Source organism: Panicum virgatum, chromosome 7K, assembly GCF_016808335.1.
Source record: "Panicum virgatum strain AP13 chromosome 7K, P.virgatum_v5, whole genome shotgun sequence".
NCBI lineage: Eukaryota > Viridiplantae > Streptophyta > Magnoliopsida > Poales > Poaceae > Panicum > Panicum virgatum.
In genome coordinates, this window is record NC_053142.1 from 30534087 (window position 1) to 30559851 (window position 25765).

The 25765-nt window shown below is 46.8% G+C and overlaps 3 protein-coding genes and 2 long non-coding RNA genes across 5 annotated transcripts; 2 read left to right on the forward strand and 3 right to left on the reverse strand.

Moving 5' to 3' along the window:
- Positions 1 to 3565: 3565 nt before the first annotated feature.
- LOC120643175 lies at positions 3566 to 3898 on the forward strand. The gene is made up of 3 exons (XR_005662865.1): positions 3566 to 3609; positions 3715 to 3783; positions 3860 to 3898. It is a non-coding gene; the product is annotated as an uncharacterized LOC120643175 (long non-coding RNA).
- Positions 3899 to 7333: 3435 nt separating this feature from the next.
- Positions 7334 to 8578, reverse strand: LOC120640102 (momilactone A synthase-like). The gene is made up of 2 exons (XM_039915985.1): positions 8473 to 8578; positions 7334 to 8269 (listed from the first exon to the last, which is right to left on the reverse strand). The coding sequence occupies exons 1-2, from the start codon at positions 8576 to 8578 to the stop codon at positions 7431 to 7433; spliced, it is 945 nt and encodes a 314-aa protein (XP_039771919.1). The 3' UTR covers positions 7334 to 7430.
- A 3419-nt stretch (positions 8579 to 11997) lies between these two features.
- LOC120640871 (cytochrome b-c1 complex subunit 6-1, mitochondrial-like) lies at positions 11998 to 14367 on the forward strand. Its single transcript, XM_039916792.1, has 4 exons — positions 11998 to 12140; positions 12878 to 12962; positions 13880 to 13969; positions 14074 to 14367. The coding sequence occupies exons 1-4, from the start codon at positions 12121 to 12123 to the stop codon at positions 14104 to 14106; spliced, it is 228 nt and encodes a 75-aa protein (XP_039772726.1). The 5' UTR covers positions 11998 to 12120; the 3' UTR covers positions 14107 to 14367.
- Positions 14368 to 16041: 1674 nt separating this feature from the next.
- LOC120640872 lies at positions 16042 to 18524 on the reverse strand. Its single transcript, XR_005662041.1, has 4 exons — positions 17977 to 18524; positions 17242 to 17298; positions 16536 to 17125; positions 16042 to 16428 (listed from the first exon to the last, which is right to left on the reverse strand). It is a non-coding gene; the product is annotated as an uncharacterized LOC120640872 (long non-coding RNA).
- A 402-nt stretch (positions 18525 to 18926) lies between these two features.
- On the reverse strand, positions 18927 to 22967 carry LOC120640873. The gene is made up of 5 exons (XM_039916793.1): positions 22526 to 22967; positions 22278 to 22378; positions 21103 to 22102; positions 19406 to 20976; positions 18927 to 19332 (listed from the first exon to the last, which is right to left on the reverse strand). Exons 2-4 carry the CDS (start codon positions 22301 to 22303, stop codon positions 20440 to 20442), a joined length of 1563 nt encoding a protein of 520 aa, XP_039772727.1. The 5' UTR covers positions 22304 to 22378; positions 22526 to 22967; the 3' UTR covers positions 18927 to 19332; positions 19406 to 20439.
- Positions 22968 to 25765: the final 2798 nt, after the last annotated feature.

Consider the following 25765-nt stretch of genomic DNA (forward strand, 5'->3'; position numbering starts at 1 on the left):
CCTCTCTTGCCATAGTCACGGGCATTGTTGAAGAGAATCTCCTTGTGGATGTATTCTCCTCTTGAGAGCTTCTCCACACTACTCTTGAGGCTTGCCACTTGATCCATCAATTCCTTTTCCCTAGAAGGTACAAGCTTGGGCAAAGCATTAGTAGCATTTGCATTAATGAGTAGGTCATCACATGAAGTAGAAGCATTGACCTTCTCAATAGTTTCATGAGCAAAGTTCTCAAGACTTGGGTCAATTGCTTCATAGGCAAATTCAAGTTCTTGTTATTTGTGAGCCAACTCCCTATGCTCTTGTTTAAGCTTTTTGTGGCTCTCTTCAACATGCTTAGCAAGTACAAGTGACTCATTGTGCTCTTTGAGCAAGTCATTGTACTTGCCAAGCAAGTCGGAGTGGGCAAGCTCTAACTTGGCATGAGTGCTCTCAAGAATCTTGACTTTGCCCTTTTCCCTCTTGATGACGGATGTATACTCATTAATGAGGTTAGTGAATTCATAAGGGTCAAGCTCTTCATCACTATCATCTTCACTATCCACCTCACATACCTTGGTGTTACCTTTTGCCATGAGGCACATAGGAGGCGGAGGTAGTGGTGGTTCTTCATTTGTGAGGGCGATGGTGACGATGTCTTCTTCATCACTTGAATCTTCGCTTGATGAGACATCGGTCACCCACTCTTGTTTTTCCACCAAGAAGCTTCTCTTGGTGTGCCCTTTCTTCTTTGGGAAGAGCTTGGTCTTCTTGTTATGGCTCTTCTTCTTCCCAACCTTCTTGTTCTTGTTCCTTTTTTCATCCTCTTCATCATCGCTTGAATCATGGCGATGTTTGCCTTTGTTGTCCTTCTTTCTCTTGTCCGGCTTGGGGCAATCGGGAGAGATGTGGCTTTTTTCTCCACAATTATAGCAAGTTTTGTTCTTGACATCTCCCCATGGCCGAAACATTCTTCTTTTGGGGTCAAAGTTGAAACCCTTCTTATTGATCTTGTCATTCAAGCGTGTGAACTTTCTCATCATGAGAGCAAGTTCTCCATCATCTTCTTCATCGGATGAGCTCTCATGATGATCCTCTTCTTCATTGCTTGAGCTTGATTCTTGCTTGACCATCTTGAGCTTGCGGGATTTGTTGGCCTTGGTTTTGAGAGCAATTGACTTGCTTGTTGTTGGCTCTTCGGACATACCAAGGATACCCATTTCATGAACGCGAATTTCGCCCACAAGCTCTCCCACTTCCATTGCATCAAGATTCTCTTTTTGAAGCATAGCATTGATAATGTTGTACTTGGGCTTCGGAAGGAGCATGAGAATCTTGCGGTTGATGGAGCCACTGTCAATTTTAGAAACTTCAAGAGCGTTAATGTCCTTGACAATGACATTCAAGCGAGAATACATATCATTGCAATTTTCATGAGCAAGCATCTTAAAGGAATCATATTTTGCTCTAAACAAGTGATATTTTTATTCACGGACTTTTGTGGAGCCTTCATGAATTTCAATTAGCTCTTTCCATATCTCACTTGCTAAGTCCATGACATTTACTCTAGCAAAGACTTCCTCACTAATGGCTTCGAAAATTGCATTTCTAGCCTTAGCGTTCCATTTTAATTGCTCCGGGGTGGGAGTTCCGGTGAATCCGGTCTTTGTTGCCATCCACACTTCGGGGGCAATCGCATCAAGGTATGCGGCTATAAGAACTTTCCAATAGGCAAAGTTCTTGCCCTCGAAGTGAGGCGGCGAACCTCCCATCTTGGCCATAGCTCTAGGCGGTGAAGCCTAATGATCCAAATGAGCAACGAGGCTCTGATACCAATTGTAAAGATCGATGGACCAAGAGGGGGGGTGAATTGGGCCTTTTTCAAATTTCTAAGATAGATAAAACAACCTTAACCTATGCAAAGCTAGTAAGGCTCAATTCAGCAACCGGCTAAACAAAGCAAACTACACAAGCTAACAAAGATATGAAACTAAGCAAGGTAGAGCTAAGCTATGATCTCTAAGGTCAAGCACATGAAAGAATGCATGAAAGTAAGTGCTTGAAATGAAAGAGAGTGCAAGAGACAACCGGATTTTTTCCCGTGGTATCGATGTGTTGGCACACACCCCTAATCCACGTTGTGACACTCACTAAGAGTCTTGTCACCTCCCATGTCACCGAGACTTGGGCGCTCACTAAGAGTCTCCGTTCACCATCCCGGCGTGGTGGAGCTCAAGTCACGTACAATCTTCTTCTCCGGGCTCCCACAATCCTTGGCAAGCTCCGCGAGAAACACTTCGATCACCAAGATCGTCTAGGTGCTGCCAAACACCAAGAGTAACAAGCTCCTAAGCCTTCACTTGACCTACACTCAGTTGGCCCTAGCTCAAGCACACTTGCTACACTTGCAAAGGATGAAATCTTCAAGGTTGAAGCACAAACAAAGCACTAGATCTTCTCTCTTTTGCTCAAAGCTCTTTCTCTTCTTCTCAAGGGTGGCCTCAAGTTTTCAAGGTGTCAAAGGCAACTGAAATGAGCCAGGGGGTACCCTTATATAGAGTGGAGGAGGTCACATAGCCGTTGGAAGTTTTCTGCAGAAAAACCGTGACCACCGGAAGAACCGACGGTATAGAAAGTATAGGCATTGGTTCAACCGGTCTCTCTGTGTCAAAGAAGTAGCCGTTGGAGTTCTGACACAGTATCCACGCTTGCGTCATTTGCACCGGTGCATGCTCCGTAGGGGCATCGGTTCAACCGGTGCTGAAGAGGTTCACTGATCAACTCAAACAAGCGTTCTGGAATGAAGTACATCCAATGCACCGGTGCTTTGATTCTGAAGCGTCGGTTCAACCGGTGCTGAAGAGAAGTTGAAGTCCACCAAAACATGCTTTCTGGAACAAAGAACTTCCATTGCACCGGTGCTTATCTTTTGACCATCGGTTCAACCGGTGCTATACTTGATTTCTGCCTTCATCCAGAGAAGATAGACCGACAGGGCATCGGTCCTTCCGCCATGCATCGGATGCTCCGATGCTAGAGCACCGGTTCAACCGGTGCTGCTGATTTTCTTTGTTTTCAACTGTTTTGACTTGGATTTGAATGTGACTTTGATTGTTTCTTCTTCCAAGAGTTGTGTTGACTTCTATTGACCATATTTTGCTGTTTTTGAGTGAGTGTGCAAGATTTCTAAGGCCAACTCAAGTTTTGATCAAGCTACTAACTCATGAACCCCTCTTAATAGTACGATCAAGAACTAGAAACTATAAAACCTAACTAAATCAAGTGTCCTTCAACTCCTTGTGACACTTGAGACTAGAAAGGCCCTTAATCTTTCATATCGAGTCCTTGGTACGCATGATTGTTTCGAATTGAGGGGTCTCCTTTCATATTTCGTATGAGACTAATCCAGTTATTTAGCTTTCCTTTAAAACACACGTTAGTCACATACGGTTGTCATAAATCACCGAAACTTACCATTAGCATCTATCGGCCTAGATGCGCTACATATGGACATAGACGATCAATCTGAGTAAGTAAATGCACACTCTTCCATATCCACATATTCTATTTACATGATTTTAGCTTTTACCTTTTAACTACAGCGCTTGGGACAAAAGCCATTATTACCAACAGGTAACTATTTATTATTCCATGGGTTACTATGCTATGTTATTACACCTTTGAGAATTTTTATAAAATCAAAATGGTTCCATCAATGTCATCATACTATGTTGCTAGGGCAATCGAGATGATGAACACGATGAAAAACAGGCCGCCAAAAGGCAAAAAATTACCTAACCGTTAATGGTAAATTGCTGTAATAATAATCTACTATTTCCCTTCAACTGTATGTGTACTAATTACTTTTTTCCATATTAATCAGATATCAAGCAACGAAGAAGTGAAGGGGATGGAAACACATTTTGATGTATAGGAAGCAAAACAATCAGCATCAGAAGATTTGGTTTACTCCTATCCAGTTAGCTTTCGTGATCTACAAATGCAAACAACACTGGAGAATGATATTTTGCTCTTCACAAGCTGATAATATGACCCTTGTATTTTGCTACTGTGGTACGCAAATCTTTGGTAACACCATGCTGTTCGTGCAACGGCAAACACCAATCGTTTGGCCCCTATGTGTTGTCAGGATCTTTATAAAACCATGTAACATCTACAATTCTGGTAGTTCAATACAAGTATAGTGCTCGCTCATCGGTACATTTGTTTTTTACAAATTTAAAATCACAGGAACACAGTCCGGTCACCAGATTGAAATTTTGCATACATTTTCATCTATCCAGCTACCACAGCTACATATTACATATTCAGTGTATGCATTCGCTATTCTGAGTATCTAAAATATATACAAATATGTGGCAAAACAAAAGGTAGACAATGGCTTCAGCGCGGCAATGCCGCGTGTTGTTTCTAGTGGTCACGAAACTCGTGCATACCTAATAGTGCTTAGTACTTTTGAAATTTAGAATTCATAAAATGTGACTGCCGGATCACACACAGATGGAAAGCGCACATTTCCACAGTTTCGCTCTGTAAGCTAAGACGTATGAAGATAGAATATTTTTCATGGGAGCGTGGGCAAGGGAAAAAATCGCAACCACAAATGTTTTATCTTCTTTACCTATAAATTTAGAATTTCTATAATAAGTAGATGTACTCAAGCATTATTAGAGCAATGGTTCCTTGGTCCCCTATTACTTTCATCCTCATTTTAACACACAAAGCTCTAGTGCTTGGATGGTGATGTAACTTTTTAGGATGTGTGGTTTGTTTAAGACTGTTTCACTTGGTCGCATATAAATATTTTTATTCTGAAGTAAATTGTACCTTTCGAGTTTCGACTGATGAGTTGTGTTTGATCATAAATGTAGGGCATATGATAGTTATTTGAATATTAGTATTTTTATGTTTAGTTTAACATATATGATAAGTTACAAGTTAAGGATGTAATATACATTGATTTGTTAGAGTTAATATTGTTGTTTATTTTGTTTCATTGAGTTGTGTAGTGTCTAGAGTCAAGTTTGTATACATGTTCTTTATATCGCGTGGCTTAGTGGCCAGGAGGGGCAACCATGCTATGTGTGCGGCAGCTAGGTGCTATGCACACGCACGTGGGATTGGATTTGCGGCCAGCAAATTCATGTGTCACCCTCTGAGCTTTATGTCCCACCATGGTGACCTTAGACTGGATGCAGTGATGAGAAAACAGAAAAATAGAAATCATCACTGTCGTAATCATAATCAATTGAGATTGTGATCACCCAAATCGAAATCCTGCAGCTTGAATCAAGGTCCTGCCCACCCAAATCAAAATCCCGTGGCCAGAATCGAGGTCCCGGAGGGGAAGCCAATGGCTGGTCTTTATGTGTAGAGGGACACAGATGGAGACATATAGAGGAGACACCAAAGCCGCAGGATCAGATAGCTCATGCTTGTAGTTGTTGGTTGTGATCCGCATGTAGGGAGATGTGCCTTACATGTAGGAGGTGTTTAGTGACCACGAAAGAGTTTCGCCGAGCTGTGTGGCCAAACGTGACTAAATCTGTGCCTATGCGTGTGCATATGTTTATTTAAGCCTTCTGTGCGGTGATGAAGTAAACAAAAAGAAATAAGTCGCTGGTGTGCAGTGCCACAAAACTACTTATGTGTTCCTATGTTCCTACGTGAGCATCTTCTCGAAAGAGCCGAGTGCCATGAGCTATGACAGTGAGTGATTCCATCATAATTAACATATCACTATATGTTATATGATAAATCATAAGTTAAAAGATAAGCTAGGTGGACCCATTCTTTAACACTTAGCCATCCAAATGATAAACTCCAAATTAGGAAAATATATTGTTGCATATAAAAAATCTAATTCCTCACTAATTTCTAAACAAACACACCAAACCTCAACATCAATATCAACTCCTAAAGTTTGTGGTAGACTTTTTCCAATCGATTTATACAAATGTTATTTCACCAAGGATATCCTAACAGGATCCCCGTTTTCCAAGGAACCGAGACGCTTGGAAAAAGAATTGTTGCATTCTTCAACCAATCTTTGTTGTGTTCTTTAGTCATTCCTTACATCAAATTAGTCTCTTCGTTCTCTAAACCCCATGTATCTTCAATTCCTTTCCATCACTTTAATTCCTTTGCATCACTATGACTTGTTGATCTTATATGCTCAATTCTCTTGCTGTTGTTTTTTCATTGTGGGTCATGCTCTAATTTTATTACTAATAAGTAATGAAATTTTAAGTTTGAGGTCTTTTTAGTATTTCTCATAAAACCAATCACGCCTCTATTTTTGCGCTTTTTGCATGACAGCACCCAAGACCGAACATCATAGAATGCCTAACCACATAACTAAAGCTAACTACAAAGTCTAGTAGCAAAACTTATTCTGGACAATCAAAAGATACTTCATGAGAAGAAATTGTAAACGTTTGGATCTCCAGTATAGCCAAATGAGTTTGCAAATCTTTCTCTCTGTCAAGTCTGTCACCCCACCCCAGCACCGTCCCTGTGTCGTGGTCGTGCCCTTCTTGAAGGTGGACTGCAGCACTGCTGCCTTCAGGGCTTCCCTTAGTAGGAGATCTATCGTTTTTCTTCTGAAAACAATCATCATTCCTAGTTCCCTACATAGCCTAGTTATCACCAACAACCCCACCATGTGGAATTTCGGTTCTTTGGCTTAGACATATATTGACCTAGAACTAGAATCAATCAGAGAAGCAATGTCTGCATTTATTTTTCCCAAATCCATTTGGGATAGCCTTTGTTTCGCAAAAGCGGTAGCAATACCATGTAATCACCTCAATTGAGACTGATTTGTCTCATCCAGTCACCTTCTGAAAGTTAACCTCCACCCCCATCAATGGCGGACCCAGGAATCAAGCGGAGCCTGGGCCAAGTCTACACCCACGCACAAGCTAATTTGCCTTGCCTCTCTCGCAGTGGTCAACACACAGCAATTCTCTTCCAACCCACACACTGACTCTCTGGTGGTATGGCGAGTTGGCGACAGGAGCCCGGGCACGTGCCCAGGGTCGCCGGGCCCTGGGTCCGCCCCTGACCCCCATCGCGGTAAGTGATTGCTCATTTCATATTTCAAACAACCTTGGAAATATCCCGCGAAGGAAACAATACCACACCAAGGGAAATATTTCGAAAATCTGTCTTTTGCCCATCTCCCACCACCATGGTCCTCCCTTTACTTAGTTGTATCAGATTGATTGATTTTGGACTTGGTGCTTGTTTCGCTGGTTGATGGAACCTAGCTGTGTGATAAATTGGTAACAATTTCTCCCAGATTTATTCTTTAAGAAGCACGCAGCAACACAGAACGGACTCTAGCGATCTCACTTCTCTGTCAAGCAATCACAGAGCAAAAACAAACAGTGCTACCACAGCGACTAGCAACACGCACTGATCGGTCAAGCTCAGTCTTTGAAGATCCCGAAGGACGGGTTGACGATGGAGTAGCCGCCGTCGAGGAGCAGGTTGTGCCCACTGATGTACCGCGCGTCGTCGCTGGCGAGGTAGAGCACGGCGGCGGCGATGTCCGCCACGCGCAGGCGCACGCCCTTGAGGTTCGCCACGGCCTCCATGGCCTGCTCGAACGCCTCCCCCTCCAGGCCCACGTACCCCGTGGCCAGCGGCGTGGCGGCCGCGGCGGGCGAGACGCAGTTGACCCGGATGCCGTGCCTGCCCAGCTCCGCCGCCGCGTTCTCCGTCAGCGCCACCAGCCCGCGCTTGGCGCACGTGTACGCGTGCGACGCGGCGCCGGCGACCGCCGAGGCCAGGCTCGACGTCCCGATGATGCAGCCGCCGCGCCCCGCGGGGACCATGACCCGCGCGGCGTGCTTGGTGCCGAGGAAGGGGCCCACGAGGTTGACGGCCAGCACGCGCTCGAAGTCCTCCTTGGTGCTCTCCCGGATGCTGTGGCACGCCGCGCCGCCGATGCCGGCGTTGTTGAACATGACGTCCAGCCCGCCGAAGCGCGCCACGGCGTGGTCCACGGCCGCCGCGACGTCGCCCTCGACGGTGACGTCGCAGTGCACGTAGCTGGCGGCGCCGGCGCCCAGCTCCGCGCAGAGGCGGCCGCCGAGCTCGTCCTGGATGTCGGCCACCACGACGCGCGCGCCGTGCTTCACGAAGAGCCGCGCCGTGCACTCCCCGATGCCGCTCGCGCCGCCGGTGATCAGCGCCACCTTCCCCTCCAGCCTGCGCGCGCGTAACAAGTTAGGCCAACCCGTCAGCACGCAAAACAAAGTAAAATCTTGCAGATTGGCAACCGAAGAAACAACAACTCGATGATCGAATCGACATGGCAGGAAACGGAAGGCAGCAGCAACTAGTAGTGTTCTTACTTCCTTTCAAGGGCAGGAATAACTTGATCGGAGCTGGTTGCCATGGCAGCAGCCTCTGCAGCCCTTCTCTATATGGCGAGAGTGTGATGTCAGCGTTCTCACTTCCCCTCACCTGCTGCGGCTGGAACTTGGAGCGACTTCGACTTTCTTATACTGCTGCTGCTCCAGTGCAGATGACAAACAGCGCCGGCATTTACAAAAACAAGTTCGGCGGGCATCTCTAGTGTTTAGATGCGCCCCACCCCCCCCCCCCCCCCCGGGTCGCAGATGGCAAGGGCGACGTCGCGAGGTCGCCGTCGCATTAGGTCTCAGCGCGTCGCCCTGATGAATTTGATGCCCCCCGGTCGCAGATGACAAACTTGCTCGTCGTTTCCTTCGCAGCCGGCCGCCGCCATCGTGTTTTAAAAGGCAGTGGAAAGGCCGGCAATGTTTTTGTTATTCGTTGGTCGTCGTCGATCCGTGCTCGATGCACGTATGTGTCGAGCTACATACAGTAAGGTGGCTCCATTTTCCGTTAATTTCCTTCCTTGCTGCTATAGGATTGCTCATCTTGACTGGAGTGGCCGGATGCCCGGATTCACCTCTCGATTTATGGCAGGTGCAGTGTATTTTCGCCGCTCCCTAGTCTCTTCCACCTAAGTTTCGCGTAAAGGTGGCTAAGAGCAGTCCCAACTCGTAATAATACACCTATATATAGACGGTGTCAAGGCTTACTTTGATAACGAGCCAATCCTATTGACTTGTTGATGTTAAAAGTGAGATTTGGTTCGGTTCGTTTCTTTTTTTATTAATCATAAAAAAGGCTACACATTATTCCGATGCATATGAATGTTTGCTCATTGGTTATCCGAAAACTGTGAACGAAAAGGCATTACTGGATGTGAGAATCCTGCCTTCCTGGTATTATTATTTTTTCTTTTATGGGTTTATTATGTTTCTGCCCCTACTTCGAACCCCAATTGTGATATTACATTTGTTTTTGCTCTGTTTGCGATTTTATCTTTACTATTTCAATTTGAAGCCTCCGTTTGCTCCTAGTTTTGACACAAGCTGACCAAAGATTTATCAAATTTAACAAAACGAGAAAATGCTTTGTACTGTAGCGAAAAGTAAAAAATGCTCCTTATCCCTTCGATATCTCCCCTCACTCTACACCCCACCGTGCAGTTCCATTCACAAACCACAAAGCCTAGCGAGTCCGTGGTGATTCCGGCTAGCGGCGAGCGGGGGGGCGTGGTCGGTGGCGCGGGGGCGCGTGCTGGCAAGGCATGGCTGGGGCGGGGTGGAGTGAGGCTGCGAGGCCTGCAGCGGCGCGACAGGATGCGAGGCCGGAGTAGGGCCAGGGGTGGAGCTACGTAGTGGGGTGTGGGTGTAGCCGCACCCAGAAAAAAATTACAATTCCTTATCATTTTCAAATTTTTATCCTATTTGCTTGAATACTATATATATATGCTATGAAGTGCCGCACCTCCCTCTGCTGCTCTCTAGCTCCGCCCCTGAGTAGGGCCGCGCAGCGGCGAGCTCAAGCCGCGGCGGCTTGCATGGGCGAAGGAGCGAACAGTGGCGGGGCCAACAAGAGCTCGCGTGTGGGCGCTTGGACCCATCATTGCTTGCTTACTTGCTTGATTCCTTCAATTAGCCGGCCTACTTAGTATGCAAGGGTATTTATTGAATACCAAATTTTTTTGCTAATCTATAGTATCTAAAGGTATAAGCCAATGTATGTATGTTAATAATAGGTATAAAATAGTCATTTTATTTTGCGTTTTGAATTTTTGAATACACAACCTTCAAACCCTGGGCCCGCCACTGCTACTAGCTATGCCGTGTAAGATCATAACAAGGTGCCAATCTAAGCAAGAGCTAAGCTGCAAAAATCATGTCAAAGCGAGGAAGGCTCTGCCGCAATGCAATAACCGGAGAATGAGGACCCCACGCTCCCTCAGATTGTACCAGCAAATGATTATAGAAGTTCTATCGGTGGTTCATCTAAATTTTTTTGTTCAATTGGTTGTCCGTCTCATCAAGGATGCAATGCAAACCGAGCTTGTTTCATCAAAAAAAAAGCAAACCGATTGCTGTGTTAGAGAATGGTAGGAGGATAAACATTTGCGCCGGTCACACAACGGGGGATCCCCATTTGTCTTCCCGAAGGTGGTAAACTCATGTATCTTTAATCCACTAGCGGCCCATAACAGGTCCAAAACGACCCACGAACCATAAACTGCTCAGAGTTATACCGTTTGCATATCATCAACTCATAAATAGGCAGCATGCAGGAACTAATTATGAACGGATCAACATGCAGAGCTGCGTGATGTAGTGTATGATAAAAAAACAAATTATGATCCTATCATCAAGTAGGTATGGTACCAATTTTTTATTATCCTTTTATCTCGTTGCATCTAAAAGTGTTGATTTATCCTAGCAGTAGTGATATTCACTATTATTTTAAAAAATGATTTTCAACATTTTCAAAGAGCCTGTTCAACATCTCTTAACAGTAAATTCAACATTTTTAATAAACTAGTTCAATATCTTAAATATCAATGTTGAAATTGTATATCTACAATGTTGAAATAGTATACCTAAATTGTTGGGATAGAATAATTAAAATGTTGGATTTATAAGAAAAATAAAAATATAGCATATCAGATCTCATTTTGCTAAGAAAATTCAAAGAAGTATTATAGTTTAAACGGAATTGAAATTGGATGAAACGATAGAGAAAAACGAGTTTGAAGTTTGAAACCTTCAGTCGCCAAGCAACCTGTGCATATGAATCTGTCCAATTATGTTGTTCTTCCAATCTCTTCCAGACTTCCATGGTTGCACGTGCTCCATGCCTGAAATACATGTGGAAGAGAAGGATAAAAGAAAAATCATAACCGTTCATCTCTAAAGTGGAAGGTAGATAGAGTTGCCACCTTCCGGAAGACAGATAGGTTTTCCGCACACAACGAGTCAATCAGCAGCCCAGCTCATGGAACCAACAAGGCGGGCCGGGCCGTGAGGACCGAGAGTGGGCCTACGCTAACTACTGCAAACACCCACGCGACCGAGGGCGTTGAGTACGGCTCCCGCGGCGGCTCCGCTGGCAGCTTCTGCGCCGGAGCTGAGGATGCAAATACGAGTCACAACTAACAGTCAAATATAATAATCACATAAGGTCTAATAACTATCTTTTATTTCAGATCAAAATTTTTGTTCCCGAGCAAAACCTCTCGAATCATGAAGTTGGACGACCACTAATTTGAACATGATCGTAAGGATGCAAAGAGGTGATCCTTAGATGTATTTCCAACTCTTTTTAATTTAAAATTTTATATAATTTTTTAAAATAAAATTTTATTTTAAAGAAATAGTATAAAATTTTAAATTAAATAGAATTGAAGGTCACCAAATTGCACCCTACAGGATCGGATGCACGCATGCATGCATGATCGTCGCTCCGTACGTGACAGCGCTACGCTCGAGCAAACCGCCACCCAGCCTGAGATGAACGGAGCAAACCCCAACTCCATTCCAAATCTAATGCCTAGATCAACCTCGGCTCCGGATCCTCCGGCTTCAGTGGCAGGCTCGCTCGAGCTCGGCTCATTGACCGCCCTCCCGGCTCCCGCTCAGGTTCCCTTCTCACTCTGTTTCTTAAAGCTTTTCCTTCTCTCTCGGACTCTCTCCTCGCTTGCTCTTCCTTCCGGCGACGACTGGGCGAGCGGCGGCGCCTTTTGTCCTGTATTCGCCCAGCCCTTTGCCGGCAATGAGCGAAGAATCGTCCAGGTGTGCCCGCCCCTTCTCTTCCTTCTGCTGCGCGAGACGGAGCACCCCAAACCCTAACAAAATTACTTGTATTCGGATCTGAATCCAGTTAAAATTATTTCGCTTTCAAGAGTTATCGTTCTATGCTGGGTCCGCCCCTCAGTATGTAGCTTATCTTGTCTATACAAGCAGTATCTACAGTAGCGCATTCCAGTGCCTACTCCGTGCCCTCATGCAGGATCATGTAAGAAGACGGTCCTGTTTGATCATAGTTGGAGGATTGTGGCAGACGAGATTGATTGCCACCTTATGCTTAGGTGTTCTTGGCTCCTTTTTCTTCTAATCAACAGTTCAATGCCACACTAAAATTCCTGCTGGCTGTTTTCTTCTTGGGTAAAATAGTAATCTGTATAGTGTTTTCCTGGCCCTGGCTCTAAAATGTTACCATAAACCATATTCCCATGCATTGCCCTTTATGAGAATTATATCGCTATTAAGTTGAGAATTAAGATTTGTTTGCCTTATAGCTTCATTTTAAGCTATATAGGGTTGCAGTAGGCAACCTGTTTGCTGACAGTCTTACTCTGCAGATATTTCGGGTTTCCAGATCACAATGTTAATATGTGCCCACATTGCACAGGCTGAATTGCTAATGTGCTATTCGCATCACAAGGGCCCTGGCTGTTACTAGAATGTTGTGAATCACTCCTTTTTTTTCTGCCCAAGTTCTATGGTTTTCTAATGTTATTCTATCCCAGAGACGATGATGAACTTGTTGATCAAAAGAAGTATCTTGAGGAACGGTGCAAGCCACAGTGTGTAAAATCACTTTACGAGTATGATGTATGCTCTCTCTTTCTTTTATGGGAGCTCAAAACTCCAGTTTCTTTACTGTTTAACATATCCTTTAGTTGGTAAAAGGGTTCTGGAACCATATTATTTCTATTCCTTCATGAAATTTCAAAATTTAGCTCATTGAGGTTGGCAGAACAGTGGAATACATTCAAATGAAGCTTTTCTCAACAATCAACACACTTTGAATACCTGACCAGATTAGCCAGGGCCTGCTGATGGTAGTAGCCATGGTCTTTTTCTTGTGCAATCGTGGGCCAATCTATTTTGAATTATTCACCTGTGTGAAGTGTGAACATACGATTATTAGCCAATCTGAAGATTCTTCTTCCAGAATATTTTGAAGTTGCACATTGGCTTGGCTTATATTAGACTTTTCTTGGCAGCCAGTGTTAGGAGCTAATTACTGTTGGTCAAGTGGTGTTGGGTCTAAAATTATGTATATTCTACTATTCTTGAATTCACATTTCCCATTGTCCTGATCGGACAGGACAATCATGGCATTCTGAGAGTTATGCTCCCAATCTATTAACAGGCATGCCAACTAGTTATTTTCAGCTTCTGATTAGCTATTCAACCATTGCTTTGTTAAGGATGTATACTGATTGAACCGTAATAAAATTTGTATGTGGTCCTGTTTTTTTTTAATCCTATAACTTCGCGAATGCAGAACTTGAGCTGTAAGGTTGTCAGGTTGAGAATCATATAAATCTTCATTGCAGTTCCTTGGATATGGTGCTGTAGACCTGTACATACCTATTTAAAAACTGAATTTGAATATTAGACTTCAGCCCTTCATGTTGTTTCATTTTACCCTAGGATGGGTCATAATATTTCAACTGTTTACTATTCATACATGGTGCGTAAGTTCTTGTTCATCCATTAAAAGGGTGGCTGTCTGTTTTCAGAAATGTGTCAAGAGAGTGGAGAATGATGATACTGGGCACAAACACTGCACCGGGCAATATTTTGATTACTGGTCATGCATCGACAAATGTGTAAGTACTACTTCCAGATTACATTGATATTTGTTACAATCAGCTGAAGAAAAGCACCGTTGAGCTAGATAATAACCAATTTTCTATGAAACATGCATCTGCAGGTAGCCCCAAAGCTGTTTAAGAAGCTAAAATGATGTCTGGGATGGAGCTTTTGGCAAGTGATTCTGATGATAACATGATGCTACTTTCTGCGAGCGACTTATCCATTTGTGTTAACCTTGGCGCCTTTGGAACCTGGCTGAGCTCACGAACTATTATGCCTGTGCCTTGATTCTGTGAACTTGTAATAAATCAACAATTTTCCTTCGCAAGCATGTGTGTTCCTCTGGACTTGACATGGATAAGTTGATGTTTGGTGAATCTAATGTCATTTGCCCCAGTGCCATTCCTTTGAACTGAGCATGGATAAGTTAATGTTCGGTGAGATTCTTGCTCTTTCCCCGTTTCTGCGAGGAAAAAGGATATTGTGAGTGAGCTGTGAAGAGAATCAAATGTGGTCCTATTCACACCGTTTTGTGAATTGTGATAGCAGTCGATTGAGCTGGCTGTGTTTCTTTGCCCTTGCACTAGCGAATTGAAAAGGAAATCACGATGACCAAGTCTTAGTTACAATAGAACTACTGATCTAAATTTTCTATCCAACAATGGATGAATTTATAGTCATATCACAAGTTTTTTTTGTATGTGTTGGGGTTGATGGGGTTTAGAAATGTGGTTCTAAAATACGCTATATCGGAGTATTTGTATATTGGGATTGGCTCTGGAAGTTATTTACTTTGTTTCACAATTTCCCCTTTAAACAATACTGGCAATTAATTAATTGAAAATGGTGATGAAATGAAGCATGTGAGCTACTCGAGTGGGTGATAGGGAGAAAGTTATGAGGTTTTGAAGGAAGATTGAGGAATGAGTACTTAGATGACTATATGCTACAAAGACAGCCCATCCACTGGGATAAATAAAAATCATTGGTAGGTCGTGTTTACCATACTGAAGTCACTACTATATATCTAGATGACTACAATGTTATTCTATCATGAATCTAGTGACAAAGATGCAGATTATTGAGGAGAGCCCAGAGTTTCCATCTTGCTCTCTCTGCCCATCCTTGCTCTGCCACTATGTGGAGTAGTGTTTCTCACCACTGGTCCCTCCCTCCTCCCTGTCCTGATTCTGAACTGTCCGTGCTCATCCACTCCTGCAAGCTCAAGGTTGATCGATAAGCAACCTCTGGCACATCAGGCCCATCCTCTGACAAGCTGTCGATGCCGATCCCTAAAGGCCTTTGCCTGCTGGCTCTGATTTCACCATGAAAACACTGTGAGGATGTACCCCAGGAAGCTGCTGCTGCTGCTCCATGGCCAGGCGAGGAAGAAGAGCGTCTCGAGCGGGAGCTCCTCCACCACCAACAGAGGCTCGGCGGCCGGGCGGCGGCGGCGCGGCGTGGCAGCAGCCGCGGCGTGAGCAGAGCGTGGAGCAGCACGGCGCCGCTGTCTACGGGTCCGGCACGCCGCCGGGCACGTGGCGGCGGCAGGAGAGAGAGGGACTCCCGGTCGGAGCAGGCGGCGGATCGGAGATAGGGAGATTCTCGGGGAGCGCCTTTGCTCCATGAAAATCTCCCGCTGACACCATCGCCTTCCCGGCGATCAGAGAAGAGGATGCCGCCGCGGGAACCCTGTTCGCGAAAGGAAGAGAGTGCCGTGGAGAAACGGAGGATGCGGTTGGGGGTTTAGGATCGCAACGAACTTGCAAAGGTCCGGTCTCCGGTGTGTATACACGTATTAGAATATCTTTTTGAAGTAAACCGTATTAGAATATCTGGGAGTTTGTTATTCATTCATGTGTCACGAGTCACGACGGATTTTTATTCTCCGCGCACCTACACCCTGTGCCGGTGCACACGCACGTTGACGTTGCTCCCTAAGAGACTCCTCAAATTATTTTACTATTACTAGTAAAGTGTACGTGCTGCACGTATTTTAAAATCTAGTCAGACATCGAATATCATCTATACAATAATGTATTTTTAAAATCTAATAAACAATAGCTTTTTATTTAGTAAATAATAATTTATCATCACACACAGTAATATTGTTCAATAACAAAAACATAGCACATGATATAATTATGTCTGCACTGAAATATTACTGTGGAAAGAAAACTGCCTTATAAGTCTTATAACTCTCGTAACACAGGAAAACGTGCCTTGTAACTCTTATATGACCACGTTATCTAGGACTGGTGAAAGAAACTCTAGGCATTTCTTCAAAAAAAAATCTAGGCAGTACCAATTACTCTTTTGACAAACTAATTGCCTCAAGTGCCAATAAGAACACCAGTGAGAAGGGGACGCCGGCATCAAGATTGCAACTGCCGGCATAACAGGTTCAGCAATGTACTTCCATTCACGTTGTGGACTTGGATAGCTTGATTCCCATACAGCTTCTTTGCTCCACCTGAAAACACATAAATTTTGTCATATATCCTGAGGAGTGAGAAGTATAGGGGGTATAGAATCCACTCATCCAGCATGAAGCAACGATGATAACTTTCACTGGCATACCTGACAAAATAGTAATGTTCTGCAGCTATACCAATAGGCCCTATATACCAAGTTTCTCACATGCAGAAAACCACTCATCAAGAGAATCTTGTCCCCGTCCGCTGACTATAAATACATTGTTCTTTGGATGATTGCATAAGGTTTTGAGAATTGAAACGACTTCAGCATTGGGAGCTTTGTTGATTGATGACTGGGGCACAAGTGTATCATCGTAGTCAAGAAATATCGCTCTTCTGGAAGCCTTGTTATAACAAGAAACAAAGTGCTCCGAAGACAGCTTCCTGAAACCAGGAGAGAGCCAGACCAAACCCGATAGCCCAGCACCTTCAGCTGTAATGATCTTTGCATGCTCTTTCCAGATCTTGAGCAAAGCTGTGTGCCCAGTAATAGCAACATCATGAGTGCTGACATAGCGATAATGCTTTTCATGCCGTAGCTGTTTCTCATACTCTGTCAAGTAAGTTGCTTGGCACAAGGCGTCGGCCACATCATCGACACTCCATGGATTTACCCCTAAGAGGATGGATACCTCGAGGATTTCTTGTTGAAGCAATTGTAGCAGACTCTGACGTCGGTATATGTATCCCATACTGCGGTAGAGCCGGGAACAAGTTGAAGCTCAGGGTCAAACAGACACTGCCAGTCTTGCCAGAGCTAGACTAGGCGTAGTTTGGATATGAAGAACATGTGATCCTCGGTTCCTTACCATGTGGTACGAAGAGTGCTCGTGACAGAGCGTCCTTCCGCAGCTGGGGCAATGGTGCTGTTAGGGAAAAAAAAGTGAGTCAGTCATGGTGTCTTAAGTCCACTGCTACAATTAGCTAGCTGCGGCCGATACATGATCCGATTCGTAGCAACAGACAGAGAAATTTACAGTAGAGCGAGATATATTCAGGGGTTAGAGACAGATGTAGAGCTATGTATCACCGATACGCGATACGGGTACGGCGATACGGTGATATGTGAGTTTAAAAAACGACATAGTGGTAGTACAGAGAGAGTATCGGAGTATCGAAGTATCGAAGTATCGGATACGCAAGTATCGGATACGGGTACGGCTGGGTTAGTGAAGTATCGGTGATTCCCAAAAATTTTCACCTCGAAATTTGTGCCTCCTCCTTTGGATACATGCATGGAGCATTAAATGTAATTAAATAATAAAACTAATTGCACAGTTTGGATGTACACGACGAGACGAATCTTTTGAGCCTAATTAGTGTATAATTAGCCATAAGTGCTACAGTAACCCACATGTGCTAATGTCGTGGTTAAAGGCCTCAAAAGATTCATCTCGCGGTTTCTAGGTGAGTTCTGAAATTAGTTTTTTAATTAGTGTCCGAAAAATCCTCCCGACATCTGGTCAAACTGTTGATGTGACATAAAAAAAATTTGATTTGGGAACTAAACGGCCCCTCGTAGATGTAGAGGATGGGATTCGTACACGGCGGCGGAAGGTGCCGAAGGTGCAGCGGCAGACATCGCAGTGGGCGGACTCCTAGAAAGGCGGAGGCGTCTCCATGGCCTTCCGCTTATGCAGCGGCGGATCTGGTCCCAAGCTGCTCCTGCTTACCTCGCTTCGCCGATCTGACGCGCAGGTGACACGGGAACCGATTGATTGAGGAACTTGCAAGACCGGGAGGGAGTGGGGCACAAGGGGGAACCGGTGAGGAACGGGGGATCCTGTCAGGCATCGACGTCAGGGTTGCAGGCCATCACGCCTCGGCCATCCAAGCGAGATCAGCGGGAGGAGGCCGGACAAGACGGGAGGAGGAGGAGGCCGTGGCGGCAGCAGAAGTGGCAGAGGCGGGCGCCATCGGGGCGGAGCCTGGCCTTAGCGCCGCAGAGAAGCGCGAGTGGCTGCGACCGCAGAGCCACGCTGCCAGGCCGGCGGCGGCGAGGGTGGGCCAGCGCGAGAGGCGAGGGCCACCATGCCGGGCGACGACGATGCTGGGGAAGCGCGGTGGAGCGTTCTTGCGTGGGAGGCTGGGAGCCAGTTTGGTCAACGTGGTGAAGTACCGGTCAATGTGTAGAAGTGGGTAGGCGGGCGAGTAAAGAACAATTCGGTGATAAAAATAAGTGAAAATGGGTTCTATAGCACTGAAAGATCTCGAGATCCGGAAAATACCACCGAAAGATCGCGGACACGTAAAATATCATCGAAAGATCGGAATTTGGACTGAAAATAGCACTCCGTTAAAATGACTAATGGAGCAGTTAGTTTATCACACAAAACGAACCGGTACATGCATTCCAGTGGGCAAATGAAGCCATTCCAACAGCTATAGTGGTCAAAAACACATTCCAGCAGCTACAGTGGGCAAATAAACACATTTCAGCAGCCATACTAGACATATAAGCACATTCAAGCAGCCACATAGACACATTCCAGCACATATAAAGCACCCAACACTTAAAGTAGAGAATAGGGAGAATAAGTGTGAATAGAGTAACAGTTTGGGATCCAGCACATACATAGCAAAGGGGGCATGTCTGCTAACACACACAACAGTTCAATAGATACATCCATAGTCTAACTAAATATTACAGTAGCAAAGCCATTTCTTAGCCTATGATAAGCCTTTTTGCAATTCCTCCTGGGGATATGTCTGCGGCTGCCCTGCTCCTTGTTGTAGGTCCTGGACTGATAGGACTACAAGTAGAAGCTGCCATCCTTCTTGTTGTTGGCCCTGGACTAACAGGTGGTTCTGCAACTAAGGAAGTAGAAGGTGCAGATTCTTTTTTGGATTTTTTTGGAGCTTTTTTGGAGGTAGATGTACTGCCCTTTTCTTTCCTTTTGCTGTACAAGAGGAACGTATCAGCCATACGTAAGAAAAAATGAAATTACAGAAAAAGTGAGTTGGTCAATTTACCTTGAATTTTTTGGGGCTGCTGGTGGCATTTCAACACTGAGATCAGTAGGTGGCTCAGTACAACCCTTCTCAATATGCCCAAACTAGAAGCATCTTTTGCATTGGTAAGGACCCCTTTTTCCTGGCTCACCCTTACTTTTGATCCTCTTCACTCTTGGCCTACCTGCAGACCTTTCAAGCTTTGGAGGCAACATTACAAACCCGGGATCAACAATAGGCCACTGTGACTTGTCAACCATTGGGTTGACCCCAAAGTGATATGTAGCCTTGAACCGTTGAACTGAGTAATATTCATGAACAAAGTGTTCAAGTTTAATTCCTCTAAGGGAACCTATAAAGGCTATTGCATGGGTGCAAGGTTTCCCAGAAATATGCCACTGACCACATGAACATGTCCTGCTGTCAAGGTCCACAGCATGCCTCCAAGGATAGTTGTCCTTAGTCAATCCAGAGACCTCAGCCTTCAGACCACCACTCCCCTTAATTGTGTACTTCAAGTTTCTACTCTTCATGTTCAGCTCATTTTTAACACTAGGGAGAATGGAACCTTCAAGTTTGTTAGCTATACGCTGCCTCATATCTATCTTTTCCATGATCATACCCCTAATTGTGTCCACGAGGACATCCACAAGTAACCCTTTCGTCTCTTTAATCCAGTTGTTAAAGCACTCCGATATGTTGTTGTTCACATAGTCAACCTTGCACTCCCCTGAGAACTTTGCTCGAGACCAAACTTGCTTGTGCTCTGCTTCCAAGTAAGGAATTGCTTCTGGACAGTTCTCTGCAATTTTATCCCAAAGCCACCTATGCCTCCTAGGAGTACATGCCCAAGCACAAGGCCACATGTACTTTAGCACATCTCCGTCGAAGTGCTTTCTAAAATTGTGCATCAGGTGCCTAAAACACTCTCTATGCTCAACATCACCTTGGAAGACATTGTGGACTGCTGTCTCTAAGCCTTTGCAAGCATCTGTGTGTATTGTGAGTCCATGTGGAGTTCCAATTGCTCTCTTCAATTGCTTCAAAAACCATGTCTAATCAGCTTTTGTCTCCTTGTAAAAAAATCCATATGCCACCGGGTACATCCAATTATGTCCATCAATAGATGTTGATGCAGCTAGCTGTCCATTATATTTACCTGTGAGGTGAGTGGAATCAACCCCAAGGTATGGCCTGCAACCAGCAAGAAATCCATCCACACATGCTTTGATGGCCACAAACATCCTACGGAAATAGACCTGACCATTTTTGAGCTTCTTGCAATCAATCTCTACTATGCTTCCAGGACATGTAGCTTCTAACTCGGCTTTGAAACTCCACAAACTTCTAAAACTTTCCTCCCAACTGTCATGTAGGCCTTCTAGTGCAAGTTTACTTCCTTCCCACACCTTAGTATATGACATTTTGATCGGGAATTGTCTTTCAAGGTCAAGTTGCAATTTCTTTGCTCCCAAGGCTGGAGTGGACTTGAGTAACTCCGTTGCTCTGTCAGCAATCCAGGCTTTGCTAGCCTCCTTACCCCTCACTTGGCTGGTGCTAGCATAGGTATGGCTAGAACCTATTGACACAACCTGAAAATAATTGACATAACATGAATCGGGCAATTGCATAGACTGAAATTAATTAACAAAACATGAATAAAACAACTGCATAGGCAGGAACTAATTATGAAACAAAAACCTTGCATAGTAGTATACCATGAAAGTGGGGCAACCACGAAGTTTCTTTGCATGAACTTTCCATCCACACTCTGAATCTGCACATCGTGCCCTATATCTTGTTTTATCACTATGCTCCACAAATGTTTGAAACTCCCTTTTTATGGCATATTGCTGAATCATTAGCTTGAAGGTCTTTTTATCAGGAAATGTTGAACCTTCCTTTATATCAGGGTTGTCTCTGTCATATGTAGTGTGTGGAACATATGGAGCATCCCGCAACATGGTGGCCTCATCACTTGGCACAGCCTCAGGATCAATGTCTTCAGTTACAGATTTTTTGCTGTCCACTTTCTTCTTTTCTTGCTGCACTTTCTCATTACTTCCTTCTCCCTGTACATGCATTTTCTTCTTGAAATACCTCCACTCTTCATCAGCTCCAACTGGATCATCTCCCTCATGGTCAACATCGGGGTCCAAATCATGGTTACCCTCCTCTACTACTCTGGAAGGACCAGCAGCTGTAACACCCAGTTGAGGTTCCAAGGCCCATTCTAGACCATCCAAATCTGCCACTTGATTTTCTTCAACTGACACTTGACTTTCATCCTCCATTGCAGTCACAGTCAAAGCCATATCAGCATGCACACATCTATCTGGCACATGATTTTCTTGAACTGACACTTGTCTTTCATTCTCCATTTCAGTCACAGTCAAAGCCATGTCAACATGCACACATCTATCTACAGTCATGATAAACTCCACCTTTTTTGTACCTCGCAGCAAAGTTAGAAGCTCTTGGTCAGAACCAAGGCGAAATGTTTCTTTGTTCTGACCCACATACCAAAAGTTTGCTTCCTGATAGCTACCCCAACTGAAGTGCTCCAAAACATCTTTCTCCATGTCAATGATGGAGTACTCATCAGCATCCACCCACCAATCCAAGCGTCTGCCCTTTTTGTACATGGATCGATCCTCCTCAACAGTTGAGTAGGAAGATACATCAATCACTACTCTACAAGCATTGGTTGGATCGATCCTGAAATTGTAGCAGTGCAAACAAATTAGCACTGCTTCCAAAAGTTGGGTCTTTCTCATCACTGACCATCCTCATTCCAAATGCAACCATGTACACTAACGAATCGGATTTTGCAACTAATTTCAGTTCTACTATACTAACCTAGTAGCAGTATATAGCTAGGGTTTAGTCTTACCAATCAGGGACCTCTGTTTCATGCATTCCTCCACCGGTGGGGCACAGAGGGGAGTGGGCGCGGCTGGCGGAGCAGTGGAGTCGTCCTCGCAGTCCCTAAATCTAGCAAACACAGAAATAAATCACTTACTGTAGGGGCTTCCTTGACTGTAGAGATAACAGTAACGAACAGAGGGAGGAAAGAATTAGATCTAAACAACAGAGGGAGGGAAAGCTACATATCCGCAGAGGTGTTGGGGAATTAATTACCAGAGATGGTGAAACCAAAGAAGCATCACAGAGCGCACAAGAGGAGGAAGAGCGTAGATTGAACACCTTGCCGGTGGAAGGGGTGTTGAAAGCTCACATATCCGCAGTGAGGGCGTAGAAGATGGAGCTGGGAAAGGTAGCAGCACACAAGGGAGCTAGCAGCACGCAGCACGCAGGAGACAAGGGAGCTAGCAGCACGCAGGAGACTAGGAGAGCAGCAGCAGGACGGCAACAGCGACGGTGGCCACGACGGCTTGGAGGAGGCGGGCCGGGATCGACAGGCTGATGTGCAGTAGACGGCGACACAGCTATGGATGTAGGCAATCGGAGGGGGATGACCGGTAGGCACCGAATTTGGGGGTGGCGACGGCAACGGCTGTGCTTGACTTCCCGTGTGGAGAGAGGGGAGGATAAAAGGAGGAAGTGGCGCGGAGGAGGCGGCCCGTCGCCGGCGCAGCGGAGGGGGCCCGTCACCGGCGGAGGCGGGGCGCGGCGCTCGCCCGGATGCTCGCCCGAAGTCGCCCGGCGCGACTGGCTCTGAGCTGCAACGACTCAATCGATGGGGATAAGATAAGGACAGGGGCAAATATGTCTTTTCACGTTAGAAATGTGTGGCAGACTAACAGCTCCGTTAACAGAGTGCTATTTTCAGTTCAAATTCCGACCTTTCGGTGGTATTTTACGTGTCCGCGATTTTTCGGTGGTATGCATGGAGCCCGTCAGCCCGGGCCTGGGCGCCCCCCCCGGATCGGGTGCGGCGAGGAACCCGGCGCGGCCAGTCACAGGCGGACCGAGTGATCGACCGACGCGACGAGGTGCGCCCCGGCCAGGCTTTGGTGACCGGCGGTGGCGGTAGGCCTGCGGCCTGCCACGATCGCGCGCCGACGCGCATGTCCGGAAGCGGAGGCGGAGGCGGAGGCGGAGGCCGAGACCCCCCGCGCATCTGGGAGTGGAGACCCACGCCGGAAGCACCCGACCACCCACCGACCCACGCCTCCGGGATGGCGGCGCGCGCACGTACCGGCGCCATACCGATACCGCGCGGCGCGGGGCACCACCAATCATAAGGCTCGAGGAGAACGGAGGCGCAGATACAGAGAGAGAGAGAGAGAGCAGAGCGCCCTGGGAATGGAAGCCAATCTCGGCCAGCAGCCCAGGCGCAGCGGGCTCGGGCCGTGCCGAGGCGGCGAGGCCCGTGATCGCGCAGTGGCAGCGCAGCGCAGCGCAGGCGCGTCGGCACGGCCGGGCTGCTGCGCCGCTACGGGACCGTGCCGGACGAGGGCGTGCGTGGGCGGGCAGCAGTGACGCAGGGCACGGCAGAGGAAAAGACGGGTGGTCTGGTCACCCTCTCCATCTCCGTGCCATGCGTACGCAGCCTGCCCCAGCAGCCATGCAGAGCGCCCAGAGCCACATCAGGGCGTGTTTAGTTAGAGGTCGCAAAAACACAAATATCTGCCTAAAGTACTAAATAAAATTTATTTGTAAAACTTTTTTATAAATGGGTGTAATTTTTCGAGATGAATTTAATGAGCCAAGTTCCACCATAATTAGCGACAATGATGCTACAATAACCGCCCTAATCATTCTCTAATCATGCGATCAAATGCCTTATTAACTATAACATATGCTACAGTACCATAATTATGAAAATTATTTTATAATTAGACTTCATTTAATACCTCTAATTAGTACTTCAAGAGACTTTTATGAAAAAATGTTCACCCCTAACCAAACACGGCCCCACATGGCCGCCGTACCGCACGTTGCCGGAGTACAGCGGCAGCTGCTCTGCTCTGCTCGTGTGAGGGCCTGACAGGATGCTCAGCCTCCCTCTCTCCTTTTTAGTGCCGCCCCGCCACAAGTAAATTCCGAGTAAATTTCCTGTATGCCATTGAAAAATTGAAGTGATTCCTTAAGTGCTATTGGAAATTATTTCATCCTTTCTATGCCATCGTTTATAAATTTTTATCCCATCCATGCCATTGCTGTTAAGTCTCCCTAACAGATCCGCTAAAGGGTATGGCGAAAAGACCAGAATACCCCTCCGTTCCCTCTCCGGTTACTTCTTTTTTCTCGAGCGGCCCACCCTCCCTCGCGCGGGAGGTCACCGTGCTCCCCTGCTCCCTCCACCGCCTCCTCGTGGCCTCCTCTCGAGCGGATCCGAGCGACGGGGAGGACCGGCGGCGAGCAAGGCCGGCGCATCCTCCCGCCGCGGCGCCTGCTCCCTCCTCCCTCCTCCGCGAGCGCCGCTGGATCTGGGCTCGGCGGCGTCGAGCTCGGGACGGCGAGCGGTGGCCGGCGCGCTTGTCGGGCGGCGGCAGCGGTGAGCAGGCGGCCCCTGCTTCGGTGAGGTGCGTGGCCGGCCATGGAGCGCGGCCCCTCCCCTGTTCCCTACTCCGGCGACCCGAGGAGCCACACCGTCCTTTTCCCTCCCCTGCCCCCTCGCGCACGGCCCCCTTGCCGCGCCCCTCGCCGCTCCGTGGCGAGGCGGAGCGGCCGCGGCGACGTGCACGCGAGGCCGCCGCGCGGCACGACGTCGCGTGGCGGGGAACACTCGAGGCCGGCCGTGGCGAGGCGGAGAGGCAGCGGCGACCTCGAGCTCGGACCCGGAGGTGGCGCCAAGGCGGATCAGCGCGTGGACGAAGGTTCCGGCGGCGCCATGGGCGGAGGAGACGGAGAGGAGCTGCCCCCAACACTGGCTCCGTCCCACCGGGCTGGGGCACGCGGGCCCGCGCGGGGGAGGGAGGCCCGCGGGTGCCCGCGCGAGGGAGGAAGGGAGGCGCGCCGCTCGTTCAGATCGGCGGCAGAGCCTAGGGTTCGGCGGCAGGGGGCTCTGGCGGCGTCGGGATGGAGGGGGTGGGCCGCTCGGGGAAAAAAGAAGCACCTGGAGACGGAACGGAGGGGTATTCTGGTCTTTTCGCCATACCCTTTAACGGATCTGTTAGGAAGACTTAACAGCAATGATATGGAGGGGATGGAAAATTATAAACGATAGAAGAGATAAACTAATTTCTAATGGCACATAAGGGATCATCTCAATTTTCCAATGACATACAGGAATTTACTCTAAAATTCTTGGGATGCCGGCTACAGTTACCCGCCCTGTTGCGATTACTGCGCCTAATGCGACACCGGGATCGGATGGAGCACGCCAAATCTCTCGCATGAGAGCTACGCGATCGCGATCGCGATCGCCACATGCCCCGTCCAATCCACCAGATCGGAAATGACGTCCCCTAA